Genomic DNA, 21,611 nt, shown 5'->3' with positions numbered 1-21,611 from the left:
CGAAAAAATATATACTTTAATATCACGAAATTAATCGGGTCCGAAAAAGTTTTAACCGGAAAAAATTTCCATCCTTAAGTATTTTTCAATAGATTTTCAATGCTTAGATCGATCTATAATACTATACGAATATAGTAATATATTTAGAATTCGAAATGAACACCGAAAAAATGAAAAAAGAAAAAACTTAACCATGGACCGATCGTGATTATATATATATGCATGTATATATATATATGCATGTATATATCACATAAAGAAAATGAATATTATGAATGTATTATGCGATAAAGCATATATATAATATATAATATATATATATAAACATATATACACGAGAAAAATGAAAATATATATATACAGTATATAAATGTATATAATATATATATAAGAATAAAGATATATATATATGTATGAAAAATATATATATATACTTGGAATTATATGAATATGAGTAATATATATACACCACGAAATGAACCAAACATATATATATATATGAATAGTGTATATAAGTGTATATATATATATGAAACTCAACCAAAATCAAGGCAGAGATAAATCCGCTCTGATACCAACTGTTAGAATATATATATAGTGTATGTAATATAGCATATACAAATGATATGAAATGCGAAAAAATAAACTGTAATCATATCAATAATATATGCAATGAAAGGATCGATCTACTTCCAGCCATTGATCTTTGAGCTTCAATCCCTGCGATAGCTTCGGTATTGGAGTTCAGGCTTCCTCGCTCTCTCAACTCTCTTTAGATGGAATTTGCTGAATGAATTCAGAATGAGTGAGGAGCTCGGGGACCGAGACCCTATATTTATAGGTGAGATACTCCATCAGTATCTTCGCCACATTAATTGTCAGAATATTTTGACAATTAATTCAGGAAATCAAATCAGGTAATGAATATAGAAATCTGACCATATATAGAATATTACATAATTGATTTTATCCAGATTCAATGAATATAAAATATTCATTTATCAGAAAATCAATTATTTATTTATTTCCTTAAATAAAAAATAATTTCCTTAATTAGAAAATAATTTCCATATATAAAATATTCTAATAGGGAAGGGATTGCATGTGAATGCTCTTATCTTATTATCCCCACATTTGACTCAATAGTCATCTTCAACTTCAACATTAAATCAATTCAAAGATGATTGCTTGGGTTAGCCTAGCAATAAGCAAAAGCTAATTCAACTAAACCAATTGCAGAAACAAATACATCAGGTAGACAAACAAGCTAAATAGGCAGAAATTAGAACTTGGATATATAATTAAGGCTTTTTCTATGTACACTACTTACTAATCCAGTGAGCTTAATAAAATATCACCTTGGCAGTGCTTGCTTTGCCATATTTATTTTTATTTTCGGAGCATGTGGTAGACATTGACACATATTGGTCAAAAAGATAGATAATTCTGTTTGCAGAAAAATTCATAGGACAAATCTGCAGAAGTTATTTCATCTCTAAAGAAGGTGCAGAACCAAATGCATCAATAGTTAATTGGTTAACATGTGTACCATCTACACATGATTGGTTAAGAGAGAAAAAAAAAGTTGAAAATTCACTTTTATCATCAAGATTAGCACAATGTAGAAGAACCATTATGAATTTCGGCATATAGATCCAATCATCATTGCAATTTAAACAAAATAAACAGAAATTATCATGATCTAAGTTCTCAAAATTCAAATGGGGAAATCCATCAGTTTGTTGTATGAATTCTCATCGCCCTTCGACAGTTGTTATGCTTGTATTGCATGATGGGGGCTTAAGAACGGAGGAATGAGCTCCTTCCCACAAATCTGTGTTAGAGAAATAGGCTGGCGGTTTGGGTTGAGGCAATATGCTCTTGTCACTCAACATTAAAACGACGGAAGACATATTAGGCATGTCATTACGTTTTTGTTGCACACACAAGAGACCAATGTGGATGCAACGCAATGCTTCTTCCATGTTCATATATGGATTACTTAACAAGCACTTTTCAGTAAGCTTAAAAGCATTGCCTTCTTTCATCAAAGTTCACACCTAATAAATATTATAAAAATATAAATATAACAGAAAGAGCCATTGTAACATTTAAGAAACTTTTTGATATGAACACTTACCAATCCATTGAGGATAAGAAGGCTATCTTCGTCGTAAAAGCTTCTACTTTTCTTTCCACTTACTATTTCTAACACCAATGTGCCAAAAGTAAATACGTCAGATTTTATTGAGAACAAACCATTGGAAACATATTCAGGTGTCATATAACCACTGCATTTGTATAATACTATTTATTAGTATGCAATATATTTATGTTAAAGCAACTAAAATATTTTTCAAGGTGACTTACTAAGTTCCTACAACTTTCTTTGTAGTTCCTTCCATTTGGTCTCCACCAAAAGTTCTAGCCAAACCAAAATCTGAAATCTTGGGGTTCATGTCTTCATGAAGTAGCACATCACTGGCTTTGAGATCTCGATGTATAATTCTCAATCTCGAATCATGATGAAGATAGAGAAGCCCTTTAGCAATCCCACATATAATTTTGTAACGCTTAGGCCATTCTAATAGTATGCTTTGCCTTTAATCTGCAAATGTTGGCATCTACTTTTATTAGAACAAAATTGGCAACTTATATATTTATAGAACATCACATGTATTAAAAGAGGTGAAAAGAGTCTTGCCAAAAATGAAATAGTCAAGACTTTTGTTGGACATGTACTCATAAATCAATAGTTTCTTTTCTTTATGAATGTAATATCTGTTAGAATTTGAGGATAAGATGAATGAGGTTCCATCCCAAAACCAATTGGCAATGGGAGGAGTAGCCCATTCATCTTATATATCACAATTTATTTCCACACATTAGCAATGTGGGACTAACTCTTAATACACCCTCCTCACGTTTGGGCCTGGAAAGTGTGGGTATAACGAACGACCTTTAAGAGACCACAGGACCGAACGTGACATTTGAAAGAATCCCACAAGGCCAAATATCAGGAAATTTGTGGGTGTACACGTCGGGAAATTTGTGAATTTTGAAACAGGTCAAAGACCCCAACACTGGAAATTGGCACACATTGGCCGAAAGGTCACAAATGGAGGTTATAGGGGAGACAGCGGAAGTATCTGTTTGGACCGGCAGCACTTTGGCTCACAACGGATCACAAACGGCTTTTTGGACCGGTGGCAATTTGGGCTCACAACAGATCGCAAGTGGCTCTGATACCATGTTAGAATTTGAGGATAAGATGAATGAGATTCCATCCCAAAACCAATTGGCAATGGGAGGAGTAGCCCATTCATCTTATATATCACAATTTATTTCCACACATTAGTAATGTGGGACTAACTCTTAATAATAACCAAATATCTTGACAAGATTCCGATGTTGAAGCTTAGCAATCAGTTTAATTTCATTTTTGAACTCACTGGCTCCTTGTCCAGAACACATTGATAGGCTTTTCACAGCAATTTCTTGACCTCCTTCCAATGTACCCTTTTATATGACAATGAAGATACTTATTTACCATGTTTAGAAAGAAAAGAAAAAGAGAATTTTCGAAAGCAGATTCGAGAGAGAAGCTTACTTTGTATACAGGTCCAAAACCACCCTCTCCAAGCTTATTAGCCTCTGAAAAATTATCAGTGGCAAGACTAATTGTATGTAGATGGAAAAATGGAAGCTCCAATTCATCATCTTTGTTTTCGTTTCTCTCTGGAAAATTACAAGTTGTTTAAGGTTTAAAGGCTCAAAACAAATAGAAAACAAAACAACCTTTTGACCATCTAAGATTTCCTAGAGATTATATGATAACTTCATGTTTTTAGTATTTTGGGCCAAGCTAATTGTAATATTAGTTATATACTATAAATGGTAAAGCTTTATAGGAGCTTTAAGAATGTTTTAGTTAGACAATTAGCTAGAATTGTTTAGCAAATAAAATAACCAAAAAACCATATCTAGATGTGTTATAAATTAGTGTCTTATGTGATACTTAAGTAAAATGTAGAGAAGAGTCATGTTACCAAAAATGTGTGTCTTCCTGCAAATGCAAAAGGCAATCAAAAGAATCCCACCACCTAATCCAATGATGATACCTATAATCATAACTAGGCTCTTCACTTTCACCTTCTCCTCTCGTTTAGGATCAGTTCTTGATTCTTCAAATACAATAATTTTTTGGAGCAGATAAACAAACAAAAGCAAACATTATTATTAGTCAAACATAACAAACCAAAACAAGAACACATGTGAAACGAACCTATTTTCAAATGTGTGTGTCCTCCACCACCACCAGAAGGAAGTTGTCTAATATCAAACAGATCTCCAAACCAGAGGACACAAACAGTGTCTGCTACAAAGACATTGGACTCAGAGTATGTAAAGCTATAAGCCATACAAGAGCAATTGGTCAAGCATTTACTCTCACATTCACTTGCATTGTTACTCTTACTCACCAAACTATTTTTAGTATCAGGCACTCTCATACCTAAATATTCCCGAAATTCTTCTTTCTCTTCATCATGGCAACTCGCGGGACTGTATAATCTTTCACACCCTTCTGACCATTGTTCTTGATTCTTTTGCTTAAACCCTTTTAAGCAATAACATATTCCATAATCCTGTGTTACAGTTGTGACATTACATTGTGAATTAGCTCCACAAAATCCATAGGAATCACATTGGTCTCCTGGGCAGATTAAGCTGTAAAAGTTTTCTCTCCAATCCTGGTGTTCAATTCTTCCATCATCTCTCATGACAATTCTTGAGATCATTGACTTATTATTTTGTATGTAAAAAACTTCATCATCATTGTAAACAAATTCATAGCCAGAATTTTGGCTTGAACTTATGCTATCCCACATCCCTTGACGATAAAATATTGCAGTTCCATTACGAGCTATTAGTTGGGGATATGTATGGAGTTCTTCATCAAACTCAATCCCATAAGTGAAATTTCCATGACAAGGATCATCAGAGCTCTTCCACGACGATAATCGCCTATTGAGACCTCTCCTCAAGTCCCATCCCAATTTCATTCCTGGTAACAATGAATCAGTAGGATAATAAAAGCTTTCCCATAAGTAGTTTGTTGTGTTATCATCTTTCTCATCTCTCAAAACCAAGTTACCATTATCCAAAAGCTGAACCAATGGTTTCGCGGCTTGTTTGGACGAGTTTGTAGACCAAACAATTTCTCTCTTACTATTATTTTCTTCTGAAAAAAGCACAAGATTTCCTCTGTTGTCTATACTCAACAAACCAGATGTTACAATGATTGCTTCACATCGGTTTGCAACCCAAACTACATCTGAATAGCTTGTTATGTTGTTATACCAAATTCCAAGATAAAGATGGTTGAAGAAACCACCTGTTGATTAAAGAATCCCAATGCAAACCTTCCTTCTTTGGATACCAATAAAGCATTAATGCTGTTATGATCTCTAAGAACATCTGTAGATCTAATGGTATCATTATGAACCACAGCAAAAGTTTTTGTAGACACACAAAAAAGTCTGAAAACAACTAATAATAAGGTAACCAAAAAAGAAACCAACTCCATTTATATTAATAATTTTCTAGTTCACCATTGTGCATATTAATATATAATATGCTTTAGTAGTTTATGAAGTTATTAGTTTTTTTTTGAATAATTTGTGGAAAAGTCTTGGTCATTGTGGAAAAATACACATGGCAATGAAAGCTCAATATATACACTAACTTGCTCTAAGAGAAACTTTATTGTTTTGCTTGGTATTTGAATGGGTAAAATTAATATTTTTTTTATGAATATTCCATTGGTTTACATGGATTTGCAACACAAACTACATAATCAATGTCGTTGCACAAAATTCCCAGATAGCCTTGGAATCCCTTATTTCTTAAAGTAAAGAATTTCAGTACAAACCTTCCTTCTTTGGATACCAAGAAAGAATTATTGCTGTAATTATGTCTGAGAATATCTAATGGTCTAATTGTATCATTATGAACCACAGCAAAAGTAGTTGTAGACACAGAAAAAAGACTCAAAACAAGTAATAAGGTAACCAGAAAAGAAACCAACTCCATGTATTATTAATTTTCTATTTCACGATTGCACCACTCTCCATTAATGCATATTAGTATTTGGTTTAGTAGTTTATTAAGCTAAAAACAGGGCGATCTGTTTTTCTGTCTTGTTTGTGGAAAAGTCTTGGTCAATATACACTTGCTCATGTAGTAGTAGAAACTTTATTGTTTTGTTATTTATCGGGTAAATATTATTTTGGATTCTGTGTTTTGCAAAAGTTACCGATTGGATCTTCTGTTTTGTTAAATAACAAAATGGACCCTATATTTTTCAAAATGGTAAAAATATGATTATAAGCTTAATTTTTGACAACTTTTATTTAATATAACCAATTTGAAGACAATTCCTAACACGAACAAATTCAAAAAATGTAAACAATTTTATCATACACACCTTTAGATCGGATTATTATTAAATTTTATTTTGACAAAAAATCAGTTCATGATCCTATTTGTACCATTTTGAAAAATATAGAGTACATTTTATCATTTAACAATAAAGAGGATCCAATTAGTAACTTTTGCAAAACACAAGATTTACTTCTTTATTCCATATTATCTTAATTTTTTTATTAATAGCTAAGATTATCTCTAATGGATTTTTGAAATATTAGTTTTCCAATAGTAAGTAGTTTTTTAAAAGTTTTAAATTTGATATTAGATAGAACAATGTAACAAATTATATTATTTTTTTTTGTCATAAATCATTGAAGCTTTAACACAAATATTTTAATTAGAATATTGTCAATTAATTATTTATTTTGTTTATACTAATTTACATTTTAAGATATTATAACATAATAACAATTATTTTTTTTAATCAAATTCAATACTATAGATGATATTTGGGATATTTGTAACCGCTATAGTCTATAATCTATTTAAGCAAAAATACCTATAATTTAATTAAATAAAAGTATATGTGAAAATTTATTATTATTATTATTATTATTTTGAAAATGATGCAAATTTATTATATTAATTGGTTTAAGTAGCTTTAGACATTTTTCAAAATATTGGTCAGTCTATGTGGTACTGAATACTCTTTTAATCCACACCAATACGCAAATACAGCAAATAATAATGTATACACTAATTATTAAAACAATTTAACATCATTGTTGTTATACCAAATTCCCAGATAATTATTTTGATAATATCCACTGAATCCAAGTGCAAACCTTCCTTATTTGGATACCACTAAAGCTGTGTCTTTTCAAAACTTCTCAAGGTCTAATGGTATCAACCTCTGCAAAAGTTGTTGTAGAAACAGAAAAAAGTCTCAAAACAACTAACCAAAAAAGAAAGCAACTCCATATTCTATTAATTTTTTAGTTCACCACAATGCATATTTATTAATATTTTGGTTTAATACTTTGTTAAAGTGTAAAAGGATATAAGGGTGATTAGTTTAGTGGCTTGTTTGTGGAAAAAACCTTAGTAGGAAAAATGCATGTGGTAGTGGTAGGGAATGCTCTTGTCCCCACACTTGACTCAATAATTATCTTCAAAATTAGATCAATTCAAAGATGACTGACCAACGACTTTGATATTTCTAAAAGAGTTTAATCCTTTTCAAAAAAAAAAAAAAAAGGAAAGAGAAAACAAAGACTTATATTATTCCCAAGCAATCCATTATAAATGAAGTTGAGCATCATAACACGTGTAGTTTTTTTTTTCCTCTTAAAGAGGGCAAATGCAACACAGATAAATAGTACTTTTCAACTCTTCTGCCAAAAAAATAAAAAAGATTGTGTTGATATATACAAGTTGGTTCTCTCCTCTATGGTCAATTGTGGGAAAGCTAACAAATGTCTTGATTTTGGGACATTGTTTTATTTCTAGCTTTGATATGAAAGGAAATTTTCACAACACATCATCATCACTTTATTGATCACCAACTGGATTACAAAGAAATTCACTAATTACAGAATAAAATTGAATCTTATAGTATACTGATAGGAATTTTCCTATCAAGATTAGTCAATTGCAGAAAATAGAGAAAGAACAATAGTTTTTGAATAAAAATGGCAGATTGCCTCTCATTAATACTCAGGATTTCGAGAACCTAGTTCTCTCCCCATAACTGTTACAAACTAAACCAAATTCTTCACACCCTTTCTTTCACTATTCTTTCCTATATATAATGCTATTACCCCCATTACAATTACACTTATGCCATTTTATTTAAGGTGGCATTTGGTTGGGAGGAATGAAAATATAGGAATAGAAATGGGAATAAGAATAAGAATGTTATTAAGAAACAGGCTCTGCATTAGCTGGTGTAGTTTCCTTTCGGTTGTTTGGTTTCTTCTTCTCACTCTGGCGCAACGCCTTATTTGAAGACTGATCAGCCTTGGAAACGATTTTGGACACAGTAAAACCCGAAACTTCAAAATACTGTGATCTTTGAGGAATTAATGAATTGCGAAGAACAACATCAATTCCATCGTAAGTCCACACGCCTAGTTGAGCTTCTCCTTTGAGTCCAATAGCAAACCAACCGAGACCAGCAGCTGAGATATCAACAGAGCTAGAGTCCCAGCTATTGCCACAGACGCGAAACTCCTTTCTCACCCACTGCCCGAGCTCTTTAACTCTAGCTTTTCCAATTGGTGGCTGAAGTTAAAGAGCAGAACCGAACAAAAGGGTGTCAAAGTATAAATAAACATCCAAAATGATCTTTCAAATGATAACAAAGCGTATGAGTATGTTGATAAGTTGTACCTGCAACTGATGACCGAAATGTTCTTCTACCATTTCACATGAATTTTCGGTTTTACCCATGTGTAATGGAAGATAAACGGATGCCCATACCGTAACATATATAGAATCGACGGATAATTCCTCTACATCTAGCCTCATAAGACCAGCAATATGAACTGAATGACCAGCCTATAATACCATCATGAAACATGAATCATGGCACATACAAAGCAAAACACAATACAATAATAGTTACTTCTAAGCTTTGACTGTCCAACAGTGCAAGAAATATAGCAAACAAGGGGGCGAAAAGTGTATCACAGATGAAAATAACTGAAAATTAAAAAGGCATGAGGAAAAAGCAACTCAACTAAACTAACCTTGATCCTGTAAGTCCTTGGCTTCAACTCTTTGCTAATGTAGACAAGTTTCTGTTCTTCTCTTGTTAACCTTGTTGCAATTTGATGGGGATGCAAAAGCCCTGGAGTATCGAATAACTTTGCCTGACGAGGAAGAACGCCTTCTACTCTAACAATCCCCAATGTTGTACCAGGAACAGGTGCTTCTGTCAAGTGAGAAACCTTCCCTCCAACATGCTTTCCTAATGAATTTATCAGAGTACTCTTCCCAGCATTCTGTGCCCCAATTGCCCAAACATTCCCTCTTTGCCCGGCTAAAGCGATGACATCATCAACAAGATTCTTCAACCCCCAATCCCTCACAGCACTGACCAAATGCACACTTGTTAACTTGTTAGATCCACCCTCCCTTGCTCGTTGCCTAACCCAGTGCTCGAATCTCGTCGGTGATATAGAGCTCGGTAATAAATCAATTTTTGTCACCACAAGCACTACTCTAGGCACATTCCCTGACTTCCCCAGTTTCCAAGCTGTTAAATGCTCTTCAATTGTATCTGACACCAAGTTCGCAACCTTTTTAGGGAATGAACCATCAAAGTCTGATGCATCCACGACCATTAGCACAACCGACCGAGTCCCCGATGTGGATACCAGCTTCCTTCCAATGGTATGATCAAAGTCAAAATCAGGCAATAAGTTCTCCACTGTAGAATCCTTCACCTTCCCATAATGCCTTAAAGAATGGCACCGTGCACATACAACCGGCCTTTCGTGCCTAACTTCAGCCACACCAACGTCACTGTCATTGGTTTCGGGCTCAATCACAGTACCCCTTTTAAGGAAATCTGAGACTTCAGACTCTTGACAAACAGGTTCAAGATGGGCATGCAACCGATAAGTCCTAGGGTCTTTCTGCGAAGGTTTAACGAAAAAGCCAGGGTGTTTAGGGTCAGCATCTTGCATATGAACCCCGCAACCAGGGCAGACAACAAGATTCTCAGGACTAGCTTCGTTGTAATTTCCATCACGGGTAAGAGGTAAAGATTGTTTGGAAGAAGAACTTGCAGTCTTCGAAGAGAAGTATCGGGGAAACATGAAATGGAATTGTGGACATTCTGCTGTGTTTTGAAAATGAGGTTTTGAGGTAGAAGGGTTATTTAACAATGATGAAGAACAAACTGTTAAGGATCGAATGAAGACCGAGATAGAACAATAGCGCCTAAGCTTTATGAGAGAGTGACTTCTAGCTAGAAGCATTTCTACCAATTATAATTTAACTTAAAGCAGACTTCTTTCACCTTTATTTTCTTATTACTATGCCTATAGGGTAGAATGGGATCTAATTGAGCAAAGATCTGCATTGTAAAAGAATAAAAACATCAAATGGGAAAAAACCAAAAGCAGAAACAAATCGCACCAATTGAATCAAGCAACAAAAATATTAGCAAGAAAGCTTACTTTTATGCTTGTAATGTCTTCATTAATTGGCATAAACCATTCATACTCACACCTTTTCTTGTCCAAGTTTTGCAAGCTAGCTCTTGCTCATATTCCTTTTGTGTTTCATTTTCTGAAATATTAGAGGCTGCATATAATGAGTACAAGACATACCCATTAAGATTGGTTATAAATATTTTAAGGTAAAGAACACATTAGTAATCCATAAGAACTTTTCGAACATTCAAAATGAAGACTGAGATAGAACAGTGGCGCCTAAGCTTTATGAGAGAGTAACTTCTAGCTAGAAGCATTTTGGTTTGTGATCAAATCAAACTTCTTTCTTTCAACTTTATTTTTCTAATTACAAAGATTTAGCATTGTACAAGAATTAAAAACATCAAATTGGGCAAAAAAAAAAAACCAAAAAGCAGAAACAACATCACACCAATTGAATCAATCAAGCAACAAAAAAGCTTACTATAAGCTTTTCTTGTCCAAAGTTTCAGACTTTGCTTCTGGGGCTCCACATTGAAGCTAGATTAGGTCTCAATTTCTTTCTGAAAGATTCAGAGGCTGTATATGGTGATGAGTACAAGACATAATACCATTAAAGCATGAATTTTGAGTTGGAAGAAGAAACTATACCTGACTTCAATTGTATGGCTCTCAGAATCAGATGACAGCGTGAAGAGAAGGATGAGAAGGTTTCAGTTCAGGGGTTCTTGAACGGAGGAGGAAGAAGGTGTTGAAGAGGAAGAGAGAGAAGGATATGTGCTTATGTCTGAAAATAGGGTTTAAGGTTTTTTTTTTTTAATATGAAAATAGGGTTTACGGTTCCAAGGCAAATCCAATAGGCAATTTGGGCGTTTGGTACTCAGGTTTCATTTCATGAGAATAGATTTTTAATAGGAATATTTACACAAAATAACTAAAAACTTTATCTATTTACATTTTTACTTTAATTGACATATTTTTTCTTTTATACGGTTTCAGCATAAAGTGTGATGGGTCAAGCAGGGTCAACTTGCTAGTGGTAGAAGGTTGACGCGCCATTTGACGCATTTGGAGGTTACTTTATTTATTTAATTTTTTTTTTAAATATAAAAGATATCTTCCACACTTAGATTTAAACCCTCCCAAACAAAAAACAAATGTAATACTAATTAAACGACTTACAGTATTTAACATAAGAAATAAGGAGAAAAGAAATGATGTGGCTAAATAATTGCTTATTTTAAATAATATTAGAACTAATATAAATTAAATTTATGTTTCATTAATAAATTATTATTTTATGTTGACCAAGACCTTATTTTTATTATTTTTAATTTAAAATTTTACTATTTTTTTCCAAAATAAAAAATAAATACATCTTTTTATTTTATTTTTAAAAATAGCATTTGCTCTTTTCCATTTTTTTCAAATGTGCCACAAAATTAATTTTCTTACAAAAGTATTTCAGTATAAAAATATTTCAAATAAAATTATATCAAGTTAATATAATTAAATTTTAAGTAGAATTAATTTTATTTTGAATTTTTACATATATGAAAATTCATTTTTATGCACTTAACACGATTCCTAAATGAGTTATTGTTAATTCCTAGAAATTCAAGTGAATAAAAAAATTACTAATATAAAGTATCAAATCAAATTGTACTAAATAAATTTATGTTTAGTTTTTCTTAAGTACATATATTTTTGAGTTGATGTACAAGTAATTAGTAGTTGCTTTTAAGTTGTTTAATATTTTTAAGATTATTTGTGTGTTATTTTTCTAAGTTGCTGCAATGTGTTGATGCCTAATTGATTTTTATATTAGAGTGTGGTTGTTATCGAGTTGTTTATTCATTGTTATTAAGTTGTTTAACAAATTTATATATTTATATATATATATTATTAAGTTGGTGTAAAATTATTTTGTAGTTGCTTTTAAATTTATTTTACGAATTATTGGTGTTTTTTTTTCTTCTTGGATTGCAATTAGTGGGGTTATTTTATAATGCCTATTTAATTTGCATATTACAATAGAGTTGTCATACAGTTTGTTTATTTGTTGTTGTTTAGTTGTTTAACTAAGAAAAATGAGTACATAAGTATATATTTTTAGTTTTTCATGTGAAATACATATTAAGATTATTGTTGTATTTATTTTTTTGCGCCTTTCAGATTGTCAAAAAAAAAATGTATTGATGATGTTCGTACGTATTATAGTAGTGTTGTTGTCCAATATTATTTTTGGTGTTGTTTCTTCGTTGTTATTTAGTTGTTTAATTAAGAGAAAATGAATATATGTATATATATTTAGTTTTTTATGGGTAATACATTAAGATTGTTGTTGTATTATTTTTTATTTATTTTACATTGAAGATTGTCAACAAAAAAAAAATGTGTTGTTGTCTAGTAGTTGTTTTGCTGTTATTTAATTACTAAGAAAGAATAATCTAAAAGTCTTTTACTAATAAAATGAATTATTATATTTAAAGTACACTTTTTTTTTAATTACACTTTTTTTAATAATATTTATTCAAAAAAATTCTAACAACGTAATACAAATTACATTTTTAGTTGAGTATTTGTTTATATTAGTAAATTAATGAATTGTTGTATTAAGTGATTTGTAGTTGTTTTCAAGTTTTGTTTGTAATTAAGAGGTTATTTTGGTGTTGTTATTATGTTTTTTTTGAGTTGATTTGCATATTATAATAAGGGTGTTGTTTAGTTTTTTATTCGTTATTATTTATTTGTTCAAACAAAAGAAAAATAATAATATGTACATTTTTTTACTTGATGTCTACCTTATTTCTAATCAAGTATATATATATATATTTAATACATTGAGTTAAATAAGTAATTTATATAGTTGTGTTGTCGAACTATATTATAATGAACATGCACATCGAAAAACAACTAAAAAAATAAGATATTAACTCTAATGCAATATGCAAATCAACTAATCAACTCAGAATAAACTATAAAACAACATTAAAAAGCTTATCACAACATTTAAAAATATTTATAAAATATACTAGAATGTGTACAACGAACTATATTTTTAATTATTTTTCAATGTTGTTTTGTTGTTGTTTTATAATTTATTTATAATTGATCTCAGGTTGATTTGAATGTTGTAGTACATTTGATGTCATGTTATTTATTCGTTGTTTTTCCACAATATTATTTTTAAATGAGAAGTCTTTGTAATTTTAAAACTTTAAAAATAAATTTAGAAAAATTAAATTTGCAAATAAAAAAATATAGATTGTTAAAATGTAAATAAAATATTTTATATTTATGAAAAAATGCTTATATAACTTTTACACAAGCATTTTGTTGTTTCTTTTAAACTTAATTTAGTTGTGTGTTGTTTTTGAGTTTATCTTGAGTTGATGTAATATTGTTGTGATACTTGATATTTTATATTAGAGTTGTCAACTAATTATTTGCTCATTATTATTTAAATTATTAATTGTTATTAAATTGCTCAATTAAGATAAAAATGTTAGAAAATTAATAATATACCCAAGATTTATTTGTATATAACATAGAACACAATAGTAATATATAATAATTAGGTATGTGTACCTGATTGATCCATAGCAATTATCTCTGTTTGATCCACAACAGTTACTCCAATTTGATAGTGTAATACTATCAACTAAGTCTTCCTCCCTAGATCTCTAAATCAGAAGCAGTTTATTTATCTGATTATCAAAAGGTATACAATTGTGATGAGACAATATGTATTTATAGAGTTAGGGAGGGGACTTAGCTACAAAACCCTAGTTGGGTTGGGCCTGCTCATCAAAGGCTTCAGTCAACTAGAAAAGCCCACACTTCTGCTTCACCTAGATTTTACACACAGATGCTAAGCCCATTAACAATTGATCACCAACAACATGGGCTAACACAGCAAAGAACTATCCAATCAACCCAAGGTTTAATAAAACCAATAAAAGTTAATGTAAGCCCAAATAAAAAGTCTAACATTCTCCCACTTGGGCTACATTAATTTTAATACATATATATTATATATCAAAATAATTTTGTTTGAAAACGACTCATGGGTTGAACAACAGGAAAACATTTGTGGCCACTTTAAAAAATGATAGCTCTCTGATAGCATCTCAACATACCGGTCCAATTTAACCTTTGATAATGAACTATGACAGTCATATTGTTTTTAAATCAACAAAAGACATTCATAATCACAAATACCAAAGTATTAAATCGACATGTGGTCAATAAGTCTAGTAGTGTGGTAAGGATTTATGTTCAACATGTGATCAATTTAAATAACATAATATCCTTATCAGTCCTCAATTTCACTGATACCGTGATGCTTAATGAATAAGCCAGTGAAATTAACCATACACTACTTAATAAATAAGTAAGTGTCACTAAACATGCTTAAAAATTAAGCCAACAAAATATCATTGTCATTAAGCAAATATACTTAAAATACAATGATCACAACAAGATATGAACTACATGCTTTCAATTCAATTATTCTCGAGAATATAACAAAGCCTAACTGAAAGCATAAACATCCAATAATCAAAAAAGTATCGGCCCACAAAGTAGTTCATAACATCAACAAGTAAATTACATATAAATGTAATCTCAAAAGATAAAGCAAAAAACTCCCACTAATCCAAAGGAGCAAAAGATTATAAAATGCCCATATCAAAAACATGTTTATCAAACAACATGGCACTTAATCCTTTGGTTAAAGGATCTGCAAACAACAACTTGGTCTCTCAATATTCTATCACAATGTCTCCTTTCTTAACCAAGTCTTTAATAGTGAGATACTTTATTTCCTTATATTTGGAAGCACTACTAATCTCATTATTCTTTGAAAAGAAAACAACAATATTATTATCACAATAGATTAGTATAGGAGAGGAAATAGGATCAACCACTCGTATCTCCGAAATAAAATTCTTCAACCACAAAGCTTGCGAAGATGCCCCATAACATGCAACAAACTCAGCATACATAGTAGATGATGTGATCAGAGCCTGTTTAACACTCTTCCAAGAAATAGCAGCATCAGCCAAGGTGAAAATATAGCCAGAAGTTGACTTTAAATCATCTACACAACCACCTAAATGTGAATCTGAATAACCAACAACTCGAAGATCGTCAACATGCTTATACACAAGCATAAAACTCTTCGTTCTTTGCAAATATCTCAAAACTTTCTTGGCTGCAACCCAACGATCATGGTCAGGATCAGATAAATATCTCCCAAGAACATCGACCATGAAAGCAATGTCAGGTCTAGTGCAAACCTAAGCATACATCAAACTCCCTACTACATTTGCATATGGGATATTCTTCATTGCTTCTCTTTTTAAGTCGTTCTTGGGACAATGTTGCTTAGTAAATTTGTCCCTTTCAGAATAAGAACGAATCAGCTTTACACAAATCCATGTTGAACCTTTTGAGCACACGATTAATGTAAGATTCTTGAGGTAAGCCAAGAAATTTTCAATTCTTATCATGATGAATCTCAATCTCCAAAACTAAAGATGCATCTCCAAGATCTTTCATATCAAAATTGGTAGACAGAAAACTTTTGGTCTCATTTAGTAATGACAAATCACTGCTGGCAAGTAAAATATTATCTACATAAAGAACAAGAAAAAATATGATGACTCCCACTGATCTTCATATAAATACACTAGTCAAACTTGTTCTCGATGAAACCCAACAGTGTCACAACCTTATCAAACTTCAAGTACCACTGGTGAGATGCTTGTTTGAGACAATAAATAGATCATTTCAATTTGCAAACTAAATTGTCATTTCTATTTTCCTCGAAGCCTTCAGGTTGAGACATATAGACTTGCTCACTCAATTCTCCATTCAGAACAACAGTTTTAACGTCCATTTGATGCAACTCTAAATCAAAATGCGCAACTAAGGCCATAATAATTTTGAATGAATCTTTAGTGGAAACAGGTGAGAAAGTTTCAGTGTAATCAATACCTTCTCTTTGAGTAAAGCCTTTAGCCACTAAACGCGCTTTAAACCTTTCAATCTGTCCCCTTTTCATCCCTTTTAGTTTTTTTAAAATCCACTTACAACCTATTGGTTTGAAACCATCAGGTAATAGAACTAACTTCCACATATACATTATGTTTGTCCATGAACTTAATCTCATCATCCATAGCTTCTATCCATTTTGAAGAATGTGGACAATTGGGTGCTTCACTATAAGTAAGAGGTTCCACAAAATGACCAAGACCACATTCACCTTCTCCAAGGTAAATAAATTTATCATCACACCTTATTGACATTTTTTGTCTTTGAGATCTCCATATAGGAGGTACTTCTGGAATAACCTCTATTTGTCGACCACCATTTTGAATGACATATTCCACAATTGGAATTTCTTCAATAACTGGATCTTCAATAATAGGTTCCTCATCAATAGTAGGACCCTTCTCATCTTAGATATTAGGAGCAATATATTCATCAGCAATGGGAGTGTTATCAACTAGAGTAAGAATAAGACTGCTATTATTATCATCTCTTGAAAAAGAGATAGGAATAAAATTTCCTTTAGATGACTCCCCCATTTCAAGAGATGGTGAAGTAATATTTTCAGCAACATCAAATTCCAGAAATTTAGCAGTCTGAGATTCAACAATTCGCGTACCACGAGTAGGACAGTAAAAGCGATAGCCTTTTGAGCGCATTGGATAACCAATGAAATAACAACGATTTGTTCTCGAATCTAACTTTTCAAATTAGGATCATAAATCCGTACTTCAGCTGGACAACCCCATACATGAAGATGATTTAGACTAGGCTTTCTCTCAATCCACAACTCAAAAGGATTTTGGAAACAGATTTACTGGGAACACGATTTAAAATATAAGTTGCAGTCATGAGTGCTTCACCCCATAAAAACTCTGGAAGATTTGTTCTACTTATCATGTTTCTGATCATATCCATGAGAGTGCGATTTCTCCTTTCAGCAACGCCATTTTTCTCAATGAACCTGACATATTGTATTGAGAAACTACACAATTTTCTGGAAAATATTCAGCAAAAGGCCTCATGTGTTGTTTAGTTTCTATATAAAAATTAGAATATTCTCCTCCGCGATCAAAATGAACAAATTTTATGACTCTTCCCAATGATTTCTCAAGAATATTTCGAAAGATTTTGACTTTATCAAAAGCGTTGGATCGTCTTTAATCATGTAGGTGAGGCCATAAGAAGAGAAAAAAAAAACATCGATAAAAGTTATAAAGTAGTTGTTTCTGCACAACGTGGTGAAATAAGGTTCACTGATGTCAGTGTGGATAATTTCCAATAAAGATTGACTGTGGTTTGCAGTCTTCTTTCTTGTTTTAGTCAATTTTCCACGAGTACAATCAACACAAGTATCCCAACCAGAAACATCAACAGGAGGAAGAATTTTAGCTAGAAATAATCGATCAACTCTTTCTTTAGAAATATGACCCGATCTATCGTGCCATAATAATAAGGATGTTATCTTAATATAAGATTTCTTACCCACAATATTCACAACATTGAAAAAGGAAGCTAAGGAAGTCAATAAGAATTTGAAAAGAATATCAGAGTAAAAACAGTTTGCATAATGTCAACACTATAATTGGCAAAACGAAAAGAAAATCATTGTTTAACTAAAAGCGGAAGCGAAACTGAATTACTTTAAAAGTAGGAATCAAGAAAGTACTGTTCAAAACAATCTGAACACTAAACTGTAATTCAAGAATAAGTGTGCCAATATAGATAACATCAACTCCAACATAAGTGCCACTTTAAGCTTTGACTCCCTCTCACTTATCTTCTAAGATCCCTTAGCCCCTAGTTGTGGTTGCTTCTTTTCATATTTTCTTTATCCTTTGTTGGGCTTGAGTTGAGAAACAAAGTGAGAAGACTCATTCTTCTCATTTTGTTAGCTTGCTTTGCTTAACTTTATACTGAGAAATAAGGTTACTAACACTTTATATTTTACTATAAGTGTTTAGGTTGTCTTGATAAGGCTGAAAGAGGCAGGAAGTGCATGAAGAACTTGAAGAATAGTGTAAAAGTCGGGAAGAGGAATATTATAATCTTTCAACTTGTACTGAACATTAATAATTTTTAAAATAAAACCTCGCACTCCTTTGATTTATCATACTGAATAGTTGTCATTGCATTCATAAGATGTCCAACTGCAGCAATTTCACTAGTGTGAAATAGTTTTTCTTTGCTTTGAAATATTCATTAGCATTTGTGGTGTTTGGCAAACCACCAAAAAATATTCAGGAATCAAACGTTTCATAGCAATGAGACTAAGATGATTTGAATTTTTCCATTGTGCATGAAGAATTTTTTGGGCAACAATTCTGATATTAGTATAAGATCAGCAGATTTTTCTTCTCGAAGGCATAAGTCCAAATCTATTATGCCTAAAGTAATTTTCACATCTCGTTTCCATGCCTTAAAGTTGGAAGCATTCAGAATTCAGATAAAAACGTTATTGTTGTTCTCAGAAAGGAGACCAAAAAATCTAAAAATTAAAACTTGATCAAACTATATGAGCCAAGCAATTAGAAAATATTGTAGAATCAACTGGTCATTATAATCTCCCCTTTGGGATGAGAATATAACACACACATGATCTACCTTCATGAAGTTAACAATAAAGAAAAAATACATATCAATTAAGAATTTATTACCTTTGGGCAAATAATTTCTTAAATAATATATATTAATTCAAGCAAAAATAGTAAATAAATATATATATTTAAATTATTACCTTTGGGAAAATAATTAAAATATACACATTTAATATTAACTCACTTCATGGAATGTGAACTAATATGTATAACTACTACCTTTGGGCAAGTAATTACACATATAGTCAACTAAAATATATATTTTCTATAACATATGAAATTTGGTGATAAAATAATCATTAAAAATTTAATAATTTTCAACCAAATTTCCAAAAAGTTACATATAAATTGCTTGTAATATATTGATAATAAAAAAAAAAGTGTCCACCATAACACATTATTTTTACATCAAACAATCAAGTTTTAAAATTTTAGAACAACAAATAATGGAAAAATGTGAAACAAAGAATATTGGTGGAGATTACATAGTCAAGATAAATCAAATAAGAGAGTGACTATATCTTATGGAACGAGAAGAAACCCAAAAAATTTTCTATGATTTACGGATTTTGAAAAATCATCAAAAATTATTTTTAATAATTTTTTAACTGCATAATTATCATTAAAATAATAATTATTATTAAATGGCGTCAAAAAATTAATTAAAAATCACCAAAAAATCAAAAATCAAATTCTAATAATGCTGGAAAAAAGAATCGTCGAAAACGGAGTCACGAAACTACCTCACTCTCTCTCACTCTCTGGCAGCCGCGAGTGGGCTTCGTCCCAGCAGGTTATCTTCAACCTCCAGCAACCTCCATGGCTGAAAAAATGGGTTTTGTGCGACCCGGTTCAGACCCGAGCGGGTCGGGACGAAATTCCGGCCAAAAAAGTGACGAAACGGACGGGAAAAAGAGGGATTTTGATTGGTTTACAATTTCTAATAGATCTATGGTATTAATTTCATGCAACAACACATAAACTTAGATAGATCTAAATTAAAACTAATCCAAAAACTAAAGAAGCAAAGTAACCCGAAAATTTGATCCAATTCGGAAATTAAACTTTTAGAAACATTTTAAATCAATGATTGATGAGATATGCACAATTAATTTCAGATTATAATCAATAGAATTGAAAAACACAAAATTAATTTCATAAAGAAAATATATAAACCCTAAAAGTTTAATCTTAAAATTCTCCTAAATCACTCAATAATTTTATGCAAATAATATATCAAAAGAAAGAGAATTTAATGAAGAATAAAACCCCTAAACTTTTAAGATTGAAAAATAAAAAATTCAACATAAAATAATAACGAAATTAATATGTAATTGAAGAAAATTAACATATACATAGTTATACAAATTATAGGTTCTAAATCATATACAATTTGAAATCTGATACCACATGTTAGAAAATTAATAATATACCCAAGATTTATTTGTATATAACATAGAACACAATAGTAATATATAATAATTAGGTATGTGTACCTGATTGATCCATAGCAATTATCTCTGTTTGATCCACAGCAGTTACTCCAATTTGATAGTGTAATACTATCAACTAAGTCTTCCTCCCTAGATCTCTAAATCAGAAGCAGTTTATTTATCTGATTATCAAAAGGTATACAATTGTGATGAGACAATATGTATTTATAGAGTTAGGGAGGGGACTTAGCTACAAAACCCTAGTTGGGCTGGGCCTGCTCATCAAAGGCTTCAGTCAACTAGAAAAGCCCACACTTCTGCTTCACCTAGACTTTACACACAGATGCTAAGCCCATTAACAATTGATCACCAACAACATGGGCTAACACAGCAAAGAACTATCCAATCAACCCAAGTTTTAATAAAACCAATAAAAGTTAATGTAAGCCCAAATAAAAAGTCTAACAAAAAATATATATATATGTGTGTGTTTATATATTAATGTTGTTTTTATGTTATTTTTCGTGAATTTTAGATTGTCGACATAATATATTATGCCTAAGTTATTATGTAGCAATCTTGTCTAGTATTTAGTATTTTTTTAGTTGTTTTATGGTCACAAATATATGTAATGTTAGTTTATTTATTATCATGTATACGGCAGAGATTGTATTGTATGTATATATTTTTAAAAATATATTTTTTAATTTTTATTTAATTTTATGCACTCTAAAAAAATATATATTATTAAAATAATAATGAAAGACATAAACTATTACTTCTCTAATTAGCTAAAAAAAAAGTACAATATAAAATTATTTTTTATATTTTATAAAATAAAAATTATGTCAAAATTAAATGATTGACATGACACTTTGTCCATACAATATTATATTGTTTTGTTATTTTTTTTTTTATAAATTTAATCTTTA

General features: G+C 31.0%; 2 protein-coding genes and 1 pseudogene across 7 annotated transcripts; all 3 read right to left on the bottom strand.

Annotated features, from left to right (window-relative positions):
* Positions 1–1,640: 1,640 nt before the first annotated feature.
* On the bottom strand, positions 1,641–2,603 carry LOC115720843 (G-type lectin S-receptor-like serine/threonine-protein kinase SD1-1; annotated as a pseudogene).
* A 152-nt stretch (positions 2,604–2,755) lies between these two features.
* LOC133028994 (G-type lectin S-receptor-like serine/threonine-protein kinase At4g27290) lies at positions 2,756–6,093 on the bottom strand. The gene is made up of 5 exons (XM_061109217.1): positions 5,832–6,093; positions 4,286–5,395; positions 4,050–4,184; positions 3,611–3,738; positions 2,756–3,519 (listed from the first exon to the last, which is right to left on the bottom strand). The coding sequence occupies exons 1-5, from the start codon at positions 6,091–6,093 to the stop codon at positions 3,376–3,378; spliced, it is 1,779 nt and encodes a 592-aa protein (XP_060965200.1). The 3' UTR covers positions 2,756–3,375.
* Positions 6,094–8,107: 2,014 nt separating this feature from the next.
* On the bottom strand, positions 8,108–11,480 carry LOC115720842 (GTP-binding protein BRASSINAZOLE INSENSITIVE PALE GREEN 2, chloroplastic-like). 6 transcript variants are annotated; one of them, XM_061110237.1, is made up of 6 exons: positions 11,244–11,480; positions 11,077–11,171; positions 10,617–10,728; positions 9,180–10,513; positions 8,821–8,988; positions 8,108–8,712 (listed from the first exon to the last, which is right to left on the bottom strand). In XM_061110237.1, the coding sequence occupies exons 4-6, from the start codon at positions 10,413–10,415 to the stop codon at positions 8,350–8,352; spliced, it is 1,767 nt and encodes a 588-aa protein (XP_060966220.1). In that variant the 5' UTR covers positions 10,416–10,513; positions 10,617–10,728; positions 11,077–11,171; positions 11,244–11,480; the 3' UTR covers positions 8,108–8,349. The 6 variants fall into 6 exon arrangements, with proteins under 6 accessions (XP_060966220.1, XP_060966218.1, XP_060966221.1 ...); XM_061110235.1 differs by having other exon boundaries at positions 10,617–10,743; positions 11,244–11,449; XM_061110238.1 differs by having other exon boundaries at positions 10,617–10,743; positions 11,077–11,155; positions 11,244–11,449.
* Positions 11,481–21,611: the final 10,131 nt, after the last annotated feature.

This window comes from Cannabis sativa, chromosome 2 (assembly GCF_029168945.1).
Source record: "Cannabis sativa cultivar Pink pepper isolate KNU-18-1 chromosome 2, ASM2916894v1, whole genome shotgun sequence".
NCBI classification, from domain to species: domain Eukaryota; kingdom Viridiplantae; phylum Streptophyta; class Magnoliopsida; order Rosales; family Cannabaceae; genus Cannabis; species Cannabis sativa.
Note: the sequence above shows the minus strand (reverse complement) of the source record. Positions and strands in the feature narration are given on the sequence as shown.

Bases quoted from the DNA above. Each gene is read 5' to 3' on its own strand.
- LOC115720842 (XM_061110237.1), bottom strand. From the start codon at position 10,415: ATGCTTCTAGCTAGAAGTCACTCTCTCATAAAGCTTAGGCGCTATTGT. The intron at 8,989-9,179 runs GTTAGTTTAGTT...ATGGTATTATAG, and splicing joins CAAGGACTTACAGGATCAAG to GCTGGTCATTCAGTTCATAT. The intron at 8,713-8,820 runs GTACAACTTATC...CTTTAACTTCAG, and splicing joins ATTTCGGTCATCAGTTGCAG to CCACCAATTGGAAAAGCTAG.
- LOC133028994 (XM_061109217.1), bottom strand. From the start codon at position 6,093: ATGGAGTTGGTTTCTTTTCTGGTTACCTTATTACTTGTTTTGAGTCTT. The intron at 5,396-5,831 runs GTAAACCAATGG...TTTAATCAACAG, and splicing joins AGTTTGTGTTGCAAATCCAT to GTGGTTTCTTCAACCATCTT. The intron at 4,185-4,285 runs GTTCGTTTCACA...TTGTATTTGAAG, and splicing joins ACACACACATTTGAAAATAG to AATCAAGAACTGATCCTAAA.